We start from the raw sequence: 19,811 nt of genomic DNA, 5'->3' as shown, positions 1-19,811 counted from the left end.
AGATGGGAAGAACTGACATCTTGACAACACTGCGTATATCTTGTAGACATAATGAGCTATGTGATGCTGGGCAAATTTCCTAACTCTGAACTTCCATTTCTACTAAGTGATAGAGGATACGTCCATCTACCATTACAGAATGATTCTAAGAAACAAAACAATTTATGTGTTGTTATAAGTGTAAATGAAAAAATGTTAATGAATAAATGAATAAAAATAAATGAATAAGTACTTGTTCCCTTCCCTTTTCTTTAAACAACCTACAGAAACATGAGAAAATCCACATTATGTTTTGATGGCAGGGAAAATTACCTGGAAGTCAATTACTCAAATTAGAGAATTTTTTTTTTTTTTTTTTGAGATGGGGTCTCGCTGTGTCGCCCAGGCTGCAGTGTAGTGGCCGGATCTCAGCTCACTGCAAGCTCCGCCTCCCGGGTTCACGCCATTCTCCTGCCTCAGCCTCCCGAGTAGCTGGGACTACAGGCGCCCGCCACCTCGCCCGGCTAGTTTTTTGTATTTTTTTAGTAGAGACGGGGTTTCACCATGTTAGCCAGGATGGTCTCGATCTCCTGACCTCGTGATCCGCCCGTCTCGGCCTCCCAAAGTGCTGGGATTACAGGCTTGAGCCACCTCGCCCGGCCTAATTAGAGAATTTTTAAAAATTAGGGAATTAATTTAGAAATAATAAGGTCCAAAGACAGCTGTGTTTCACCCTTCCTGTGGTATCTGATGATGTCTACACAGAGCAGTAGCAATCCACAAACAGGTATTTTATGATATTGATATATAGTGAAGGCTGAGATTCTTTAACATAGACAAATTAGTTAAAAATAACTGTGAGCCAGGCGGGGTAGCTCACGCCTGTAATCCCAGAACTTTGGGAAGCCAAGGCGGGAGGATCACCTGAGGTTGGGGGTTCGCGACCAGCCTGACCAACATGGAGAAACCCTGTTTCTACTAAAAATACAAGATCAGCCAGGTGTGGTGGCACATCCCTGTAATCCCAGCTACTCGGGAGGCTGAGGCAGGAGAATCACTTAAACCCGGGAGGCAGAGGTTGTGGTTAGCCGAGATTGCACCATTGCACTCCAGCCTGCCCAACAAGAGCAAGACTCCATTTCAAAACAAAAATAAATAAAAATAAAAATAAAAATACCTGTGAATAGGCCAGGTGTGGTGGCTCACATTCTGTAATCCCAGCACTTTGGGAGGCCAAGGCAGGTGGATCACCTGAGGTCAGGAGTTTGAGACCAGCCTGGCCAACATGGCAAAACCCCATCTCTACTAAAAATACAAAAGTTAGCTGGGTGTGGTGGCGTGCACCTGTAATCCCAGCTACTTGGGAGGCTGAGGTGGGAGAATCACTTGAACCAGGGAGATGGAGTCTGCAGTGAGCTGAGATTGCACCACTGCACTCCAGCCTGGGCGACAGAGTGAGACTCTGTCTCAAAAAACAAAACAAAAAAATCCTGTGAATAAATAATTGATTAGGCCAGGTGTGTGGGCTCACGCCTGTAATCCCAACACTTTAGGAGGTTGAGGTGGGTGAATTGCTTGATCTTAGGAATACCAGACCAGCCTGAGCAACATGATGAAACGCCATCTCTACAAAAAATACAAAAAATTAGCTGGGCATGGGTGGTGTGCACCTGTAGTCCCAGTTACTAGGAAAGCTGGCTTGAACCCAAGAGGTCAAGGTTGCAGTGAGCTGAGATCACGCCATTGCACACTCCAGCCTGGGTGACAGGGTGAGACCCTGTCTCAAAAACAAAATCAAAAAAACAAAAAAAAATTGATCAGCTTATTCACTTTTCTCATATCAAGGGTCTATTCCAAGTTAACTGTATACAAGGGATATGGCACAGTCTATTTAGTCAGGAAATTATGACTGATCGCTCCTATGGCCAAATTCAATCATACTTTGTAGTAAACTTCCTACAAATGTCACAAGTAGGATTCACCAATGGAAGTCTTCTTCAAAATGCTACATTATAACAGGCAAAATATTTACTAATTGAAATTCTGAATTAATGTGCTTTGTATTCAAAGTTACAAATTAGCCAGAAAATATGCAGGTAGCTCATGTTCAAATCTGAAAAAGGGACATTCAGAGCTGAATAACAGCATGCTGACCCCCAGAATCTACACATTCCTCATCTCAAATCACCTCACAGCACCTAAAAGAATTAAAAAAGTATAGGAAAAGTTACTACATGGGGCTGGGCATGGTGGCTCACGCCTATAATCCCAGCACTTTGGGAGGCCGATATAGGCAGATTAACTGAGGTTAGGAGTTCAAGACCAGCCTGGCCAACATGGTGAAACCCAGTCTCCACTAAAAAATACAAAATCTAGCCAGGCGTGGTGGCACGCGCCTGTAGTCCCAGCTACTCAGGAGGCTAAGGCAGGAGATCACTTGAATCCAGGAAGGTTGCAGTGGGCCGAGACTGCGCCACTGTACTCCAGCCTGGGCGATAGAGTGAGACTGCATCTCAAAAAAAAAAAACATGGGTCGTGTGCAGCGGTTCACATCCGTAATCCCAGCACTTTGGGAGGCCGAGGTGGGCGGATCACTTGAGGTCAGGAGTTTGAGACCAGCCTGGCCAAACTGGAGAAACCCTGTCTCTACTAAAAACACTAAAATTACCTGGGAGTGGTGGCACATGCCTTTAACCACAGCTACTAGAGGGGCTGAAGCAGGAGAATCACTTGAACCCGAGAGACAGGGGGTTCCAGTGAGCCAAGATCGTGCCACTGCACTCCAGCCTGGGCAACAAGAACGAAACTGTCTCGAAAAAAAATTCAGATAAATAAATGCTTACCATATTTAAACATGAATTTTAAAAATACCTTGCATATACAAAAATCTGTGTTCAATCCTTTAAGACTGGGCTTAGTTTTTATACCTTGAATTAAAATTTTCAAGAGGCATTCCAAAAAATTAGAGACTTTATTTGTACTTATTGTTAATGAATACTTACATGTTTACTTATATTTGTACCTATGCATATACTCATCTGATTTATAACTAACTCCATTTAAAGGTTACAATCTTTGACATAGTCCAAACAAAACACATGAAAACATGCTCAAGGACATACATTTACTACTATAATTCCCACAAATTTTGCATCCCAAACCCTATACTTAACGGAAGACATGAACAAGTAATATAGTAATTTATTTTTCTGGTTAATAGTAGTAAGTTGGCCAGGCACAGTGGCTCCTGTCTGTAATCCCAGCACTTCAAGAGACTGAAGTGGGAGGAGCACTTGAAGCGAGGAGTTTGACACCAGCATGAGCAATATAGCAAGACCCTGTCTCTACTTAAAAAAAAAAAAAAAAAAAAGTTTTAAATTAAAAATTAGGGCATGGTAGCATGCGCCTGTAGTCCTAGGTACTCGGGAGGATGAAGCAGGAAGACTGCTTGAACCCAGGAGTTTGAAGCTACAGTGAGCTACGATCTCACCACTGCACTCCAGCCTAGGCAACAGAACAAGATTCCATCTCTTTAAAAAAAAAAAAAAAAAAAGTGAGAGATGTATCAAAAGACTTATACAGGAGCATGTCATGCTTCATTCACTCACTTAAAAATTACTCTGTCAGACAATGTGCTAGTTAGATGACCTTGTACAAAGCCAATTAACCTTCCTAAGTCTCAGGCTTTTCCTTGTTAAATTAGAATTACAACACTCTTCCAGAACTGACCAAAATGCATATAAAGTACTTAGCACAGTGCCTGATCATAGTCAATTCTCAAATGCTAGTTATAGCTATAATAGTTAATGTCAGGTAAAAAGAGAACGTGAACAAAAAGTTTCTGAAAGAACTTATTGACACTGGTGTTTCAGGAGCAAAGTAAAAGAAGTAGGTAAGAGTGATCTCAGATTTCTTTTTTTAACATTATGGTACTGTTCACTAAAAATAGGAAACCAAGGAAGACACAAGACAGGCGGGAGAAAGCATTTTGAAGTCTGAGATGCCTAAAAGGGACCAGAATGGAGAAATAATGATTTAGAATAGTCATTGTGGAGAACAGAAGAGGTTGCTGAGCTAAAACATGTAAAAGAACTTTTAATCGGTTGCAGACTCAGCTGAGATTTTAAATTCCTAGCTACATGTTTGTGTGATTTTTCTCCAACAGCACCCAGCTGACACAGATCATCAACTGTCTGAATTTGAGGTGGTTACAGCGTTTCTTTATTGTGTGTGCCAAAGGGAATGACTGTTAAAGTACAGAATGGATTTTTCCAAGTAAACAAAAGTAGGGACCAGATGCGGTGGCTCACGCCTGTAATCCCAACACTTTGGGAGGCTGAGGCGGGTCGATCACCTGAGGTCAGGAGTTCGAGACCAGCCTGAACAACATGGTGAAACCCCGTCACTACTAAAAATACAAAATTAGCCGGGCGTGGTGGCACATGCCTGTAATCCCAGCTACTTGGGAGGCTGAGGCAGGAGAATCGCTTGAACCTGGGAGACTTCAGTGAGCTGAGATCGCACCATTGCACTGCAGCCTGGGCAACAAGACGGAAACTTCGTCTCAAAAAAAAAAAAAAAAAAAAAAGAGGCAGGGGGCGGGGGGGGATGTATAAATGACTGAATGAGAGTTAGCATCCATTGCTCTTCAGCAGCTGCATAGTGTTAACTAGGTAAATTGCAGTTTTGAAAATTCTAACATCATTGTTGAACTAGATTGTTTAGATGAGTACTATACCACAGTATGACTAGAAGGAAAAAAGGATGAAAGAAAAGTTATTTCAGCCAGGCGTGGTGGCTCATGCCTGTAATTCCAGCACTTTGAGGGGCTAGGGCAGGCAGATCACCTGAGGTCAGGAGTTCAAGACCAGCCTGGCCAACATGGTGAAACCCTGTCTCTACCAAAGACATAAAAATTAGCTAGGTTGGCCGGGCGCGGTGGCTCAAGCCTGTAATCCCAGCACTTTGGGAGGCCGAGACGGGCGGATCACGAGGTCAGGAGATCGAGACCATCCTGGCTAACACAGTGAAACCCCGTCTCTACTAAAAATACAAAAAACTTAGCCGGGCGAGGTGGCAGGCGCCTGTAGTCCCAGCTACTCGGGAGGCTGAGGCAGGAGAATGGCGTAAACCCGGGAGGCGGAGCTTGCGGTGAGCTGAGATCCGGCCACTGCACTCCAGCCTGGGTGACAGAGTGAGACTCCGTCTCAAAAAAAAAAAAAAAAAAAAAAAAAAAATTAGCTAGGCATGGTGGTGGGCGCCTGTAATCCCAGCTACTCAGGAGGCTGAGGCAGGAGAATCGCTTGAACATGGGAGGTGGAGGTTGCAGTGAGCTGAGATCGAGCCACTGAACTCCAGCCTGGGCGAGAGAGCGAAACTCCATCTCAAAAAAAAAAAAAAAAAAAAAAAAAAAAAAAAAAAAACAAAGGTTGTTTCAATGGAGTATCAGTGGGCAATTTGCCAAATAATTTAAAAATTAATAAAAATCACTTACCCATTTTGAAAAGAACAGCTTTGTGTTTCCGAATCATCACTATCACTGATGATAATAGTTTCTCCATCCACACTGTTAACATGTCCATTAGCAAAACCATTTTGATGTGATGGAGGGAGGACTTCCAAAATCCTACATTGCAACCTGAAATAAAATGATACGTTTAAAAATGCAAATCATTTGATATTTTACAGCCAAACATTTCAGAGCAACCGATTTGTTTTGAACCAGTTATTTTGTTTTGCAGAGTCTATTAGCTGAGTGATTTAAGCAATTTAATTGAAAATCTGTGGGGCCAGGCTCAGTGGCTCATGCCTGTAATCCCAGCACTTTGGGAGGCTGAGGCGGGCAGATCACGAGGTCAAGAGATCGAGACCATCCTGGCTAACACGGTGAAACCCCTTCTCTACTAAAAAGACAAAAAATTAGCCAGGTGTTGTGGCGGGCACCTGTAATCCCAGTTACTTGGGAGGCTGAGGCAGGAGAATGGTGTGAACCCGATAGGCGGAGCCTGCAGTGAGCCGAGATCACGCCACTGCACTCCAGTCTGGGAGACAGAGCGAGACTCCATCTCAAAAAAAAAAAAAAAAAGAAAGAAAATCTGTAACATTTAATTTAAGCAAATATTAGACATAATTTAAAGCTGTAAAACTATTTTAAAACACAATTTATCAAGATTATACAAAATTATCTGATTTCCTTCCTTCTGCTAGCTCTGGATTGTTTGTTCTTCTTCTAGTTCCTTAGATTGTAAACTTAGGTTGCTGATGTGAGATCGTTCTTATATTTTAATATAAGGATTTACAGCTAAAAACTCCCCCCTTAGCACTGCTTTTGCTGTATCCCATAAATTTTGGTATATTTTTGTTTTCATTCATCTCTAAGTTATTTTCTAATTTTCCTTAGGATTTCTTCTTTGCTCCACTGGTTGTTTAAGAGCGTGTTTTAAATTTTCATAAATTTGTGAATTTTCCAGTTTTCTTTTGTTAATGATTGCTACGTTCATGTTGTTGTGGTCAGAGAAGATACTTTGCATGAGCTTGTGATGCTTAATTTTAGGTGTCAACTTGACTGCAAAAGCAGATAGTCGCTAAAGTATTATTGCTGAGTGTGTCTATGAGGGCGTTTCCAGAGAACAGTGGTGTGTGAGTCAGTGGACTGAGTCGGGGAAGATTCTCCCTCAATGTGAGCAGGCACCATCCAATTAACCGGGGGCCCAGACAGAACAAAAAGGTAGAGAAAAGACAAGTTCATTCTGATTCCTGGAGCTGGGACATCTCTCTTCTCCTGCCTTTGGACATCAGCAACTCCAGGTCCTCCAGCCTTTGGATTTTGGGACTTGTACCAGTGTCCCCTCCTCCATACTCTCTCCCCATCCCTTCTCCTATCTCTCTCTCTCTCGATACGTATCTCCTGTTGGTTCTGTCTCTCTGGAAAACTCTGTCTAACACAGATACATACCTTCTAAAATCCAACGAGACTAAATTTGTGACCTAGCATAAGGTTTATCCTGGAGAATATGCCATGTGCACTTGAGAAGAATGCGTATTGTTGTTGGGTTGAGTGTTCTGTTTATGTCTGTTACATCTAGTTGATTTATTGCATTGTTCAGATCCTCTATTTCTTAACTTCTGCCAGGTTGTTCCATCCATTATGGAAGGTGGAGTACTGAAGTCTCTAGCTATTATTGTGAAAATGTCTGTTTCTCTTAGCAGTTATATTCCTAACTAAAGTTAACTGTTTAGAAAGTCATATATTGGCACAGTATCTTATTTTACAGATTTGGGGCCTTATAATTTTTGAAAGTATCCAATATTTTAAATTCTAAAATTCTTCAGACTATAACCTTTTTATTCTCACGAATTTTGTTGTGACTTCTGATCTCTGGAAAGCTTCCTATTCACTAACTCTATCACCCCTATTCTGGCTTCCTTTACTCTGCATACTATATCTGGATTTTATGGGCCATGATTTTAGACTCATTCAACCACAATTAAAATATTCCTTAATCCCATCTCTATTGTGCCAATTTTCAATGCTAGAAAAGACAGCACCTGTTTTCTCTCCACACTCACTCTTGTTTCAAATTCTTTACTTCCTGCCTTGAAATCATGAGTCTCCTATGAATTCAAGGTTAGGATCTCACTGTTATGGTTGAGATAACTTTTGTTCGTTCTCAAAACAGATTTCCAAAACTTTCTCCTTTCCTCAAGTCCCAGTCTCAGCGCTTTAACATTAGAAAATGAAAGAAGAGATCTTGACTTAGGCTCTTTGACTTCCTTCTCAACATCAAATGTCCATATCCTTTATAACTGTTCCAGCCTGTAACCTCTTCTCTTATCCCGCTGCATTGTTTCTCCTCCTGTGTATCTTCAGTTTTCCTCTGCTAAGAAACATACTCTTCAATATCCCAGAAAGTTTACATCTATCTCTAGCTTTCTAGAGACTCCAGGGTATGGTCTCTTCTCACTCCCTAGAGGGACCTGGCATTGCTGAAGCCCAAGTAGATTCCAAGAACAAAAACAATCCAATTTTTATAAATATCCCCTTATATGGAAGCATAGTGATTGCCAAAGCAAGGGGAAGGTCAAGCAAAGATAATCTGCATCTGTACCTGTTCTGTAGACATTTTGCTTCTTGTAAAGACCATTTACATGCCTGTAATCCCAGCACTTGGAGACGGTGAGAAAGGCAGATCAATTGCTTGAGGCCAGGATTTCAAGACCAGCTTGGCCAACATGGCAAAACCCCGTCTCTACTAAAAATACAAAAATTAGCTGGGTGTGGTGGCACGCACCTGTAATCCCATCTACTTGGGAGGCTGAGGCACAAGAAGTGCTTGAACCCGGGAGGCAGAAGTTGCAGTGAGCCGAGATCATGCCACTGCATTCCAGCCTGGGCAACAGAGTGAGATTCTGTCTTAAAAAAATTTTTAAAAAGCCAGGCGTGGTGGTGCTGCACACTGGTAATACCGGCTATTCAGATCCTGCAACTGCATGCACCCCAGCTTGGGTGACAGAGGGAGACTATCAAAAAAACAAAACAAAACAAAAAAAAACAAAAAAAAAACCATTTCATTGGCTAAAAAATAAATTAATAGCAACTTCCTATCAATTTATAATCTGCTCTTTAATGTACCCTCTTCTCCCAGCACTTATTCACTCATCAGTGAAGTCTTCTCTCCTTCCATTTACTGTCATGTGGTTCAGAAGTGTGACTTAGATTGTCTCTCCACTTCCCTACCCTTCTTACAATTTTGGTCATCATGTAAAAAACTTATCCCAAGAAAGACACAGTAATCTAACTACTGGTCAACAAATCCAAAGTCTTGTCTTAGTTGTCTTAATCTTCTGTAAACCATTATCCACCCCCTTACTAAAAAATTCCACCTCTATTTTTATGGTACAAAATCTTCCCTATTCATCATCTAACCTACCTCCCTGACTATATTTTTTTCTGTCTTTGCCTGCTTCTTTATCTCCTCATACTACCAAAATATACACTGATTTCCCCAAAGTGCTACTGCGTATCTCTTGGTTGGTATATACTTTCCCTTGGTGATTCATCTCAGCTCTAGATAACTGATTGTCTGACTCTCAACTTCTAGAAATGTGGTCAAAAAAATCCATTTCTTCTCCAGAGGGAGTTTATGTAACCAATGAGGTTTCATCTCTATTAAGAGAGTCACAATAATAGTGTTGGTGAGGATGTAGAACCACCTTGAAAAACAGTATGACAGCTCCTCAAAGATTTACCATATGACCCTGTAATTCCACTTTTAGCTATATACCCTGAGAGACATGAAACACATGTCCACACAAACTTGAACATAAATGTTCAGAACAGCATTACTCCTAAGAGCCAAAAATTATAAACAATCCAAATATCCATCAACTGATCATTAAAATGTGTTATATACCATACAATAAAATACTATCCAGCAAAAAAATAAACAGGAATGAAGTACTGATACATGGTACAATATTTACGAATCTTGAAAACATTATGCTAATGAAAGGGGCCAGACACAAAAGACCACCTATTGCAGGAATCCATTTATATGAAATATCCAGAAAGGCAAATCTCTAGAGAGAAGATAGACAAAGTAGGTACCAGAAACTTGGTAGCAGGGGGTGGGGCGGGCAGTGTAAGGGGACAGGAGGGCCATGGGCAGTGACTGCTAATGGGCAAAGCTTTCTTTCTGAGATTTTGAAAATGTTTGAAAATTAAAACTACATTTTAAATGGGTGAATTTTATGGTATGTGAAATATATCTCAATGAAGTCATTAAAAAATAGTTGCAAAATATAGTAGGGAGTAAATATAAAGGAGAGAGAGCATTGCTGGGATTATATTTATGGTATCTCTAAACTCCTTTTTTTTTTTTTGAGTCTCGCTCTGTCCCCCAGGCAACGTGCAATCTCAGCTCACTGCAACCGCTGCCTCCAGGGTTCAACTGATTCTCCCACCTCAGCATCCCAAGTAGCTGGGACTACAGGCACGTGCCACCATGCCCAGCTAATATTTTGTATTTTTAGTAGAGATGGGGTTTCTCCATGTTGGCCGGGCTGGAGCTGCTATAACTCTTATGTAATCCTGGGGAAGGTTTTATTAACTACAAATATTCTAAGCACATAAATACCTACCATTGGGCTAAATCTCTATTCTCTGAGAAAAAGTGGTTCAAGATTAGATACTCTGCTGTCTGTATCATTCATTTGGTTATCCCATACCATTAACAAATTTTGATATACTGTAGGCATCCTGTCTCATTTACCAACTCTATTCTCCTAGGAACTTTATTCTTCCCATGTTCTACCCTCTTCCAAATGGCTAATAGAGCTGCCATGTTCTCCCAAACTAGTGGCCAGAGTTAGTTGATACAGGGTAGGCTCTACTTTGCTGAGCTCGTATATCTTTTCTAAGATTTTTAAACTTGGAATCTAGAAGGTAAAAATCAGTCCTTGTCTCCCATCATGAAAGTTGTAAGACAAAATTCTGGTGCTATCGGCAGTCATATATCATGGAGGAGACAGTGTGCAGTGAGAGGTGGTAAAATCTATAAGACAGAAGAGATGGCAAGGGTACTAGAGGCAATTAGTTCTTTTATTCCTGTTCTTTCTCAGATTTAGCTGCACCTTGCCCATTCCAGGCTTAGCTGTTTAATCTTTCCTTCCATTTAACAAATGAATAATTCTACACTCAAACAAAAGAAAACATAATTGGTTCCACGGCACCCTAAAGCTTAAGAATCAACAAAATGTATACTATATGGGTCAACCCAAAGTCCTCAAAGCATCTGACCTTCTACCTTCTATTCATGTGCCCTCACTGAGATTTATGTAAGTTCAATTAAATTTAAACATCCTAGTCTTGGTCCTTTTCAAGCTGCTCTTTTTAAAAAATTGAGAAAAAAAAAAAAGACTCACTAAAATCAGAAGTGAAAGTAAGAATATTATTGCTGATTTTACAGAAATAAAAAAGGTTATAAGAGAACACTGGCTGGGTGGGATAGCTCACACCTAATCCCAGCACTTTGGCAGGCTGAGGAGGGGAGATGGCTTGAGCCCAGGAGTTCAAGACCAGCTTGGGTAACATGGAAAAACCCTGCCTCTACAAAAATACAAAAATTAGCCAGGCATAGCGGTGTGCACTTGCAGTCCCAGCTACCCGGGAGGCTGAGGTTGGAGGATCATTGAGTCCAGGAGGTAGAGGCTGTCTCAGAAAATATATATATATGTATGTATGTATGTATATATGTATATATGTAGGTATGTATATTTCCTAACAAAGAAAAGCCCAAGAACAGATGGCTTCACTGGGGAATTCTATTCAACACTTACAGAAGCATTAACATACATTATCTCAAAATCTCCAAAAAACTAAAGAAGAGGGAATACTTCCTAATTCATTCTATAAGGCCAGCATTACCCTGATACCCAGGCAGACAAAGAGGTGGCAGAATATATGAAGAACTCTTACAACTCGAAAAAAAAAAAAAAAAAAAAAACCCAACCCCAAACCACTCAATTCAAAGATGGGCAAAAGACTTGAATAGACATTTCTCCAAGAAGATACAAACAGCAATAAGCACATGAAAGATGCTCAGCATCATTTGTCATAAGGAAAATACAAAATCAAAACCACAATGAGATACCACTTCACACTAAGATGGTTACGTATTTTTTCTTTCTTTAAAACACAGAAATTAACAAGTATTAATGAGAATGTAAAGAAATTGGAACCCCAGTGCATTGCTGGTGGCAATATAAAATGGTACAACTGCTGTAGAGAACAGTTTGCAAATTCCTCAAAAAGTTAAACATATAATTACTATATAGCCCAGCAATTCCACTTCCAGGTATATATCCAAAAGAATTGAAAACAAGAACTCAGATACTCATACACCAATGCTCATAGCAGTATTATTCACAATAGCTAAAAGGTGGAATCAACCCAAGTGTCCATCAACAGATGAATGGATAAGCAAAATGTGGTATATACATATAATGGAACATTCAGAAATAAAAAGGAATAAAATTCTGATACATGCTACAATGTGGATGAACCTTGAAAACATGTTCATAGGCTGGGCAATAGAGTGAGACCCCCAACTCTACAAAAAAAATATTTAAAAATTAGCCAGGTGACCGGACGCAGTGGCTCATCATGCCTGTAATCCCAGCACTTTGGGAGGCCGAGGCGGGCCGATCACAAGGTCAGGAGATCAACACCAACCTGGCTAACACGGTAAAACCCCATCTCTAATAAAAAATACAAAAAATTAGCCGGACATGGTGGCGGGTGCCTGTAATCCCAGCTACTTGGGAGGCTGAGGCAGGAGAATGGCGTGAACCCAGGAGCCAGAGCTTGCAGTGAGCCAAGATTGCGCCACTGCACTCCAGCCTGTGTGACAGAGCGAGACTCTGTCTCAAAAAAAATAAATAAATAAAAGTAAAAATAAAAATTAGCCAGGTGTGGTGGTGCACACCAGTGGTCCCAGCTGCTAGGGAGGCTGTGGTAGGAAGATCGCTTGAGCCTGGGAAGTTGAGGATGCAGTGAGCTGTGATTATACCACTACACTTCAGCCTGGGCAACAGTGTGAGATGCTGTCTCAAAAAAAACCCCAAGCTTGGCCAGGCATGGTGGCTCAGGCCTGTAATCCCGGCACTCTGGGAGGCTGAGGCGGGCGGATCGTGAGGTCAGGAGTTTGAGACCAGCCTGACCAAACATAGTGAAACCCCGTCTCTACTAAAAATACAAAAATTAGCTGGACGTGGTGGTGCGCGCCTAAAATCCCAGCTACTTGGGAGGCTGAGACAGGAGAATCACTTGAACCTGGGAGGCGGAGGTTGCAGTGAGCAGACATTGCGCCACTGCACTCTAGCCTGGGTGACAGAGTGAGACTCCATCTCAAAAAACAAAACAATACAAAACTCCCAAGCAAACAAAAAAGAAAACATTCTGTTTAGTGAAATAAGCCCCAAAAGGACAAATATATGATTCCACTTATATGAAGTATCTGGAATAGGCAAACTCATAGAGAAAGAACATAGAATAAAGGTTACCAGAAGCTGGGGGAAGGATAGAATGGGGAGTTATTGCTTAATAGGTGCAGAGTTTCTGTTTGGGATGATGAAAAAGTTCTGGAAATAGTGGTGATATTTATACAATACTGTGTACAACATTAAGTACACTGTGAATGTACTTAATGCCACTGAACTGCACACTTAAAATGACTAAAATAATAAAATTTTTATGTTTATTTTACTAAAATGAAAAAAAAAAACAACTTTTTTTATTCTAAGAGAAAAGCTTGAGAAGAGGCTCAATTACCAATCCTACATTGGTAGCAAACGGAAATGATGTCTACAGAACTACAGGCTGACTTTCACCACTGACTGATAGAAATAAACCAGTGTTTCTCAAGAGGAACAACTACAGGAAATCATATCAAAACCTGTTAGGTAATTATGTAGCCTATTGATAAAAAGGTTCTGTACTTTTGTAACATGAGCTGTACAAAAATATGAAAGAAATCAAATGGATCTGCCTTTGAAGGGCTTAGATATCAGATCTATCAGGGCTCATAATATTACTAAGGCTTCTGGGAAGTAATGAAGGAAGCTTTTCAGGGACCCTATGACAAGGTTTCTCAAGTTAGAAACAGAGATGATCTTTGCTGGCAGAGCCCCGATGAATGCCCATTAAGTGGTAACAGTAGTGGTGGTCATGAGGCAAATACAGGGTAAATGAGTCCACTTGGAACCCAAGTACAGTTGATGTGAGGCCTGACAGTCATCAGTGGGAACAGCTGACCACAGTAGGTCCCACAGGGCTGCAATAATTTGAGGACTAATATATTTAAAACCAACAGAAAGAAATGCAATTCCCTGACACTGGAATTACGGAGAAGGAAACCAGTGCAACACAGGGACATTGCCCAGAAGTAAATTATATAAATTGCAATAGTTATTGTCAATGCTACTATTAACTTTGTAGCACACCCAAACCACTGGTAGCATTCCTTGCCAATCTAATCAAGGCTAGCCCTTCCCATAGGTACTTAGGTAAACTTACGTTACCTCAAGATGTCGAGTCAACATCTAATAGATTTCCAGAGACTTAGTCTATGTCTTTCATAGCTACTTGTTACCATTTATTGATTCTAGAGAGTCCAAACAAGTTTATAGGAGTGTATGTAAAAAACAGAGAATCATGAATTAAGACCCAGCTAGAGGATCTTCAAGAGCATAGAAACTATTTGAATTAAAGTTATGCTCCATTATTTGAAAATACAGTGGAAGAATGATTAAGAGTCCTTATTATTAGCGTTCATGTGCGCCAGATTAAATATGTAATTTACATATATGTCTCTCCTCATATATGTCAACTCCATAAATTATACATTTTCTAGAAGATGAAATTTTGGCTCAGATTTTTTTTTTCTTTATTTTTTCTTTTTCTTTTTTTTTTGAGATGGAGTCTCGCTCTGTTGCCCAGGCTGGAGTGCGGTGGCACCATCTCAGCTCACTGCAACCTCCACCTCCTGAGTTCACGCCATTCTCCTGCCTCAGCCTCCCCAGTAGCTGGGATTACAGGCATGCACCACCATGCCCAGCTAATTGTTGTATTTTTAGTAAAGACAGGGTTTCACGGTGTTAGCCAGGATGGTCTCGATCTCCTGACCTTGTGATCCACCCGCCTTTGCTTCCCAAAGTGCTAGGATTACAGACGTGAGTCACTGCGTCCTGCCCAGGGTCAGCTTTAAATAATTTGATCTCAGTCACACAACCAGTAATGGTACAGCCAAAACTTTAACCGTGTGACTCTCAAGCCCATATACTTTCTAATTTTCCACTCTACTACTAGAGTTGAAGGGAATGGAAGGATTATGTTGACCCAAGGGTATTTCACAACTTTAAGCCCAGGCAATGTGAGGCTCCTTAAAGTGCTAACAACTTAAACATTTCAGAGTGAAAGCAAGACTGTGGAATGGGAGTAAGTACAGTATAAGGGCACAACATTAATTAGTCATAAATCTGTAATAAGCTGAACATGGGGCCGGGCACGGTGGCTCAAGCCTGTAATCCCAGCACTTTGGGAGGCCGAAACGGGCGGATCACGAGGTCAGGAGATTGAGACCATCCTGGCTAACGTGGTGAAACCCCGTCTCTACTAAAAAATACAAAAAAAAACTAGCCGGGCGTGGTGGCGGGTGCCTGTAGTCCCAGCTACTCGGGGGGCTGAGGCAGGAGAATGGCGGGAACCCGGGAGGCGGAGCTTGCAGTGAGCTGAGATCTGGCCACTGCACTCCAGCCTGGGCGACAGAGCGAGACTCCATCTCAAAAAAAAAAAAAAAAAAAAAAAAAAAAAGCTGAACATGGAAATAGCTTTTTTTTTTTCTTTGAGATGGAGTTTCACTCTTGTTGCCATTCTGGGATGCAATGGCGCAATCTCAGCTGACTGCAACCTCTGCCTCTTGGGTTCAAGCAATTCTCCTGCCTCAGCTTCCCAAGTAGCTGGGATTACCAGCATGTGCCACCATGCCCAGCTAATTTTGTATGTTTAGTAGAGATGGGGTTTCTCCATGTTGGTCAGGCTGGTCTCAAACTCCCGACCTCAGGTGATCTGCCCACCTCAGCCTCCCAAAGTGTTGGGATTACAGGCGTGAGCCACTGCGCCCAGCTGGAAATAGCTTTTTATGAGGATAGTCTGGAATGTATATACCTTCCTGTAAAAAGCTATTTTTAGTAGCAATTTAAATTTATATCTCAAAAATTCAATGAAACAAAAGCAAATTATAAAACTTTCTATAACTGAGACATATGCAGAATTTCTACAAGGTATTTGAGGTAGAAGGTAAATAGTTAACAGCAAAGGGAAAGGAGATCTAGAAGCCTGGGAAGACCTACTTGAAATAAGACACTGACCCTCTGTTTGGGTCTCCAAAAATGGAATACGCTGAATCTATAGCATACTTCACATCTGCTCCCCATTCTGCCTCATTAACCTTTATTTTCCAGTAATACAGGTGCAAGAATATTTATAAAAAATACTATGCTTGGACAATTAAGTCAATATTTTCTAACAGTGAACTGATTAATTTGAAGTTTAGAGTTAAAAAATGAAAACCTTAAATTAAGGTTATGTGATACCTCATTTTAAGTGGAAGAAACCACAGCATTCAAGCGAGTCAGCTACTCACACACACAGACTATGAATTATGTTGATTACTTGTCAATGAGAAAAAAGAAGTCAGGAAAAGATTGCTTTGTTTATAATTCCTCACTTTTTTAGAGAAATACATCAATGTAGCTCAAAGAATGTTTCTTTTTAAAAATTTATTATTTTTAGTAGACACAGGGTCTTGCTATGTTGCCCAGGCTGGCCTCAAACTCCTGGGTTCAAGCAATCCTTCCACCTCGGCCTCCCAAAGTGCTAGGATTACAGGCATGAGCAACCATGCCTGGCCTAAAAGAATGTTTCATTTTTAACTGTTCTGAGACCCTTTATGGACTACAGAACCAGACCTTATTATTTCTCCAACTGGCATGACCTATTGTAAGTCTAAATATCACAATAATCACTAGATTCTTACTGAAGACTAAATCCATTATTAAAGATATATTTAATACAAATAAGTCTTTTTTTTTCTTTTTGAGACAGGGTCTTTGTTGCTCAGGCTGGAGTGCAGTGGTGTGATCTTGGTTCACTGCCATTTCTGCCTCCCAGTCTCAAGCAATCCTCTAACCTCAGCTTCCTAAGTAGCTGAGACTACAGGTGAATACCACCATCCCCAGCTAATTTTTTTTTTTTTTTTGTAGAGATGGGTTTTTGCCATGTTGCTCAGGCTTGTTTTGAACTCCTGGCCTCAAACAATCCTCCTGCCTCAGTCTCTCCAAGTGCTGGGATTACAGCATGAGCCACTAAGCCCAGTCACAAAAATCTTTAGAAAGAAAATTCTACACACAAAATCCATGGATTAAACCCTACATATTTCTAATTAGTTTCCAAATATCTGGATATTATTAATATGCTGCTTAACCTCCTTAGTGTTCAAAAGTATCTTATTAAAGCCTTATTAATTAGTGTGGCTACAGAATCAACCCAATTAATTAAAACTACCAAAAACTTTAAAATTCCAACTAGTATATTCGAATAAATAGGTATTCAATTGTTTGTGGACTCAGCTTTATGTCAGCTAGCACACTGGCACAAACATGTAAGACAGTCTTGCCTCCTTACAGCAAGGTTAACATTTTATGATCAGAGACAACAACACATTAAATATGAAAAGCCACCACAGATTTGACAAGTGATCTTTTGTTTCAACACAGTAACAGTATTTTCAAACTAACTGGCCTCAGTGTGAAAAAGGCATAGGAAAAGGCTTCTTGTCTTTCCTCTATTTTGAGCCATCCTGAACACTGAAAAAGACTGTTATAACATCAGGATGATGAAGCAGAAAACAAGTAAAACCCTGAGTTCCTGACAACTTTGTGGACCTATCACACCAGCCCTACACTACACACTTCTGGACTCATTTTACACAAGAGAAAAACTCCTATTTTGTTTATGCCATTAAACACTTGAATTATATGCATCCAAGGCAAATCCCACTGATAAGTAAAGGCAATCTACTATTAGGTGTGCTAGATATTTATTAAACACTGATCACTTTATAAACATTTGTGTATGTTAAATTCACTTCATGAATCACAGAACCTGAATAAGGTTTTTAAATTTGAAAGTTACTGGCAATACAGATTTCAAGTCGTATTTGTTTCAGAAAATTGAAAATCTGAAGAGAAACAGCAATGTGAGGGAGCCCTGCAGTGACAGAAATGTTCTGTATTATAACTATATCAATGTCAATATTCTGGTTGTGGTACTGTACTATAATTTTGCAAGATAACATCATGGGGGAAACTATTTTTTTCTTTTTTTTTTGAGACAGAGTCTCCCTGCTACCCAGGCTGGAGTTCAGTGGCAAGATCTTGGCTCACTGCAATCTCCTCCACCTCCCAGGTTTAAGTGATTCTCCTGCCTCAGACTCCCAAGTAGCTGGAATTACAGGCACCCACCACCATGCCTGGCTAATTTTTGTATTTTTAGTAAAGACAGGGTTTCACCATGTTAACCAAGCTGGTCTTGAACTCCTGATCTCAGATGATCCACCCACCTCGGCCTCCCAAAGTGCTGGGATTACAGGCATGAGCCACCATTCCCTGCCGGGAAGCAATTATTTTACAACTACATGTGAGCCTACAGTAGTCGCAAAAAAAAGTTTAATTTTAAAATATTAATGATAAACATTAACAAAATATTAACTCAAAAATATTCATTCCATAAGAAAAATAAATACATGATGAAAGTAATAAATACTACATAAAGCTAGAGTAATGATGACACTGTAGTGTTGGTGAAAGGATTGCCAAATAGATCAATGGAAGAGAATCAAGTCCAGAAATAGTCTATAATTCCATTTATATTTTATTTTGGAAAAGGCAAAATTTTGAGGACAGAAAACAGATCAGTGGTTTGTCAAAGGCTAGAAGGTGAAGCAAGGGTTGACTACAAAGGGGGCACAAATGAATTTTGTGGAGGTTCATAGAAAAGCTCTATGTCCTGACTGTGGTGAATTATACGACTGTGTCAAGTTTCAGAACTTGGCTGGGCGCGGTGGCGCACGCCTCTAATCCCAGCACTTTGGGAGGCTGAGGCAGGTGGATCGCTTGAGGATCAGGAGTTCGAGATCAGCAACATGGTGAAACTCTATGTCTACAAAAAATACAGAATTTAGCCAGTGTGGTAGTGTGCGCCTGTAGTCCCAGTTACTTAGGAGGCTGAGGCGAGAGGATGACTTTAGCCCAGAAGGCTGAAGTAAGCTCAGATCACACCACCACACTCCAGCCTGGACGACTGAGCCAGAACCTATCTTTTTAAAAAAAAAAAAAAAAAAAAGGCCGGGTGCGGTGGCTCACGCCTGTAATCCCAGCACTTTGGGAGGCCAAGGCAGGCAGATCACGAGGTCAGGAGATCAAGACTATCCTTGCTAACACGGTGAAACCCCATTTCTACTAAAAATAAGAAAAATTAGCCAGGCGTGGTGGTAGGTGCCTGTAGTCCCAGCTATTCGGGAGGCTGAGGCAGGAGGATGGCGTGAACCTGGGAGGCGGAGCTTGTAGTGAACCGAGATTGCACCACTGCACTCCAGCCTGAATGACACAGCGAGACTCCATCTCAAAAAAAAAAAACGTAAAAATGAACATTTCCTAGTTTTAAAATTAATTTTTTAAAAAAGAAAAGAACAATTAAAAAATTTTTTAAAAGTCAGAACTCTATTGAAAAGGGTGAATTTTAGCTTAGGCAAATTCTATAAATCTGATTTTTAAAATAAGACTGAAAGTAATACATTTAGCAGAGTTTTATTAGTTTAAACTACTTAGAATAAAAGCTTATCTGAATACAAGTTATTACTTGATTTAAATTATTCTTTAACTTAAAAGAAAAACAATTACTGCTTTTCTAAAAACATAGCTGAGGTAGGTCTACTTGTTAGATCTCATTGAAGTATAGATTGGTCCTGCCTATTCTTATCAGAAGAAAAGCCAGAGAGTTGTGTGTAATGCAGAAAATATGCAAAGTGAGTCCTAAAGCTTGTCTCCATCTCAACCATAAGCATATAAAAATCAATCTTAAAAATCCCTATTTTTTCAGAAAGAAGCATTATACTGGTGTGTTCTCTCTTAAAACCTGAGTTAGTCAAATCAAAGTCAGGTGATTTATATATATCAAAATAAAGTACATAAAAACAACTGAAAGAATTTACAAT

At 40.4% G+C, this 19,811-nt stretch overlaps 1 protein-coding gene across 6 annotated transcripts in view; it reads right to left on the bottom strand.

Moving 5' to 3' along the window:
- LOC105477962 (bromodomain adjacent to zinc finger domain 1A) overlaps positions 1–19,811 on the bottom strand; it is a 158,268-nt gene that overhangs the window by 73,733 nt on the left and 64,724 nt on the right. For all 6 annotated transcript variants that reach the window (XM_071100331.1, XM_071100329.1, XM_071100332.1 and 3 more), the window contains one exon: positions 5,474–5,617. In XM_071100331.1, coding sequence (XP_070956432.1) covers positions 5,474–5,617 — 144 coding nt within the window. The remainder of the gene's footprint in view (positions 1–5,473; positions 5,618–19,811) is intronic.

The sequence above is a fragment of the Macaca nemestrina genome, chromosome 7, assembly GCF_043159975.1.
Source record: "Macaca nemestrina isolate mMacNem1 chromosome 7, mMacNem.hap1, whole genome shotgun sequence".
Lineage (NCBI taxonomy): Eukaryota > Metazoa > Chordata > Mammalia > Primates > Cercopithecidae > Macaca > Macaca nemestrina.
This window is presented reverse-complemented; position numbering and strand designations above follow the sequence as displayed.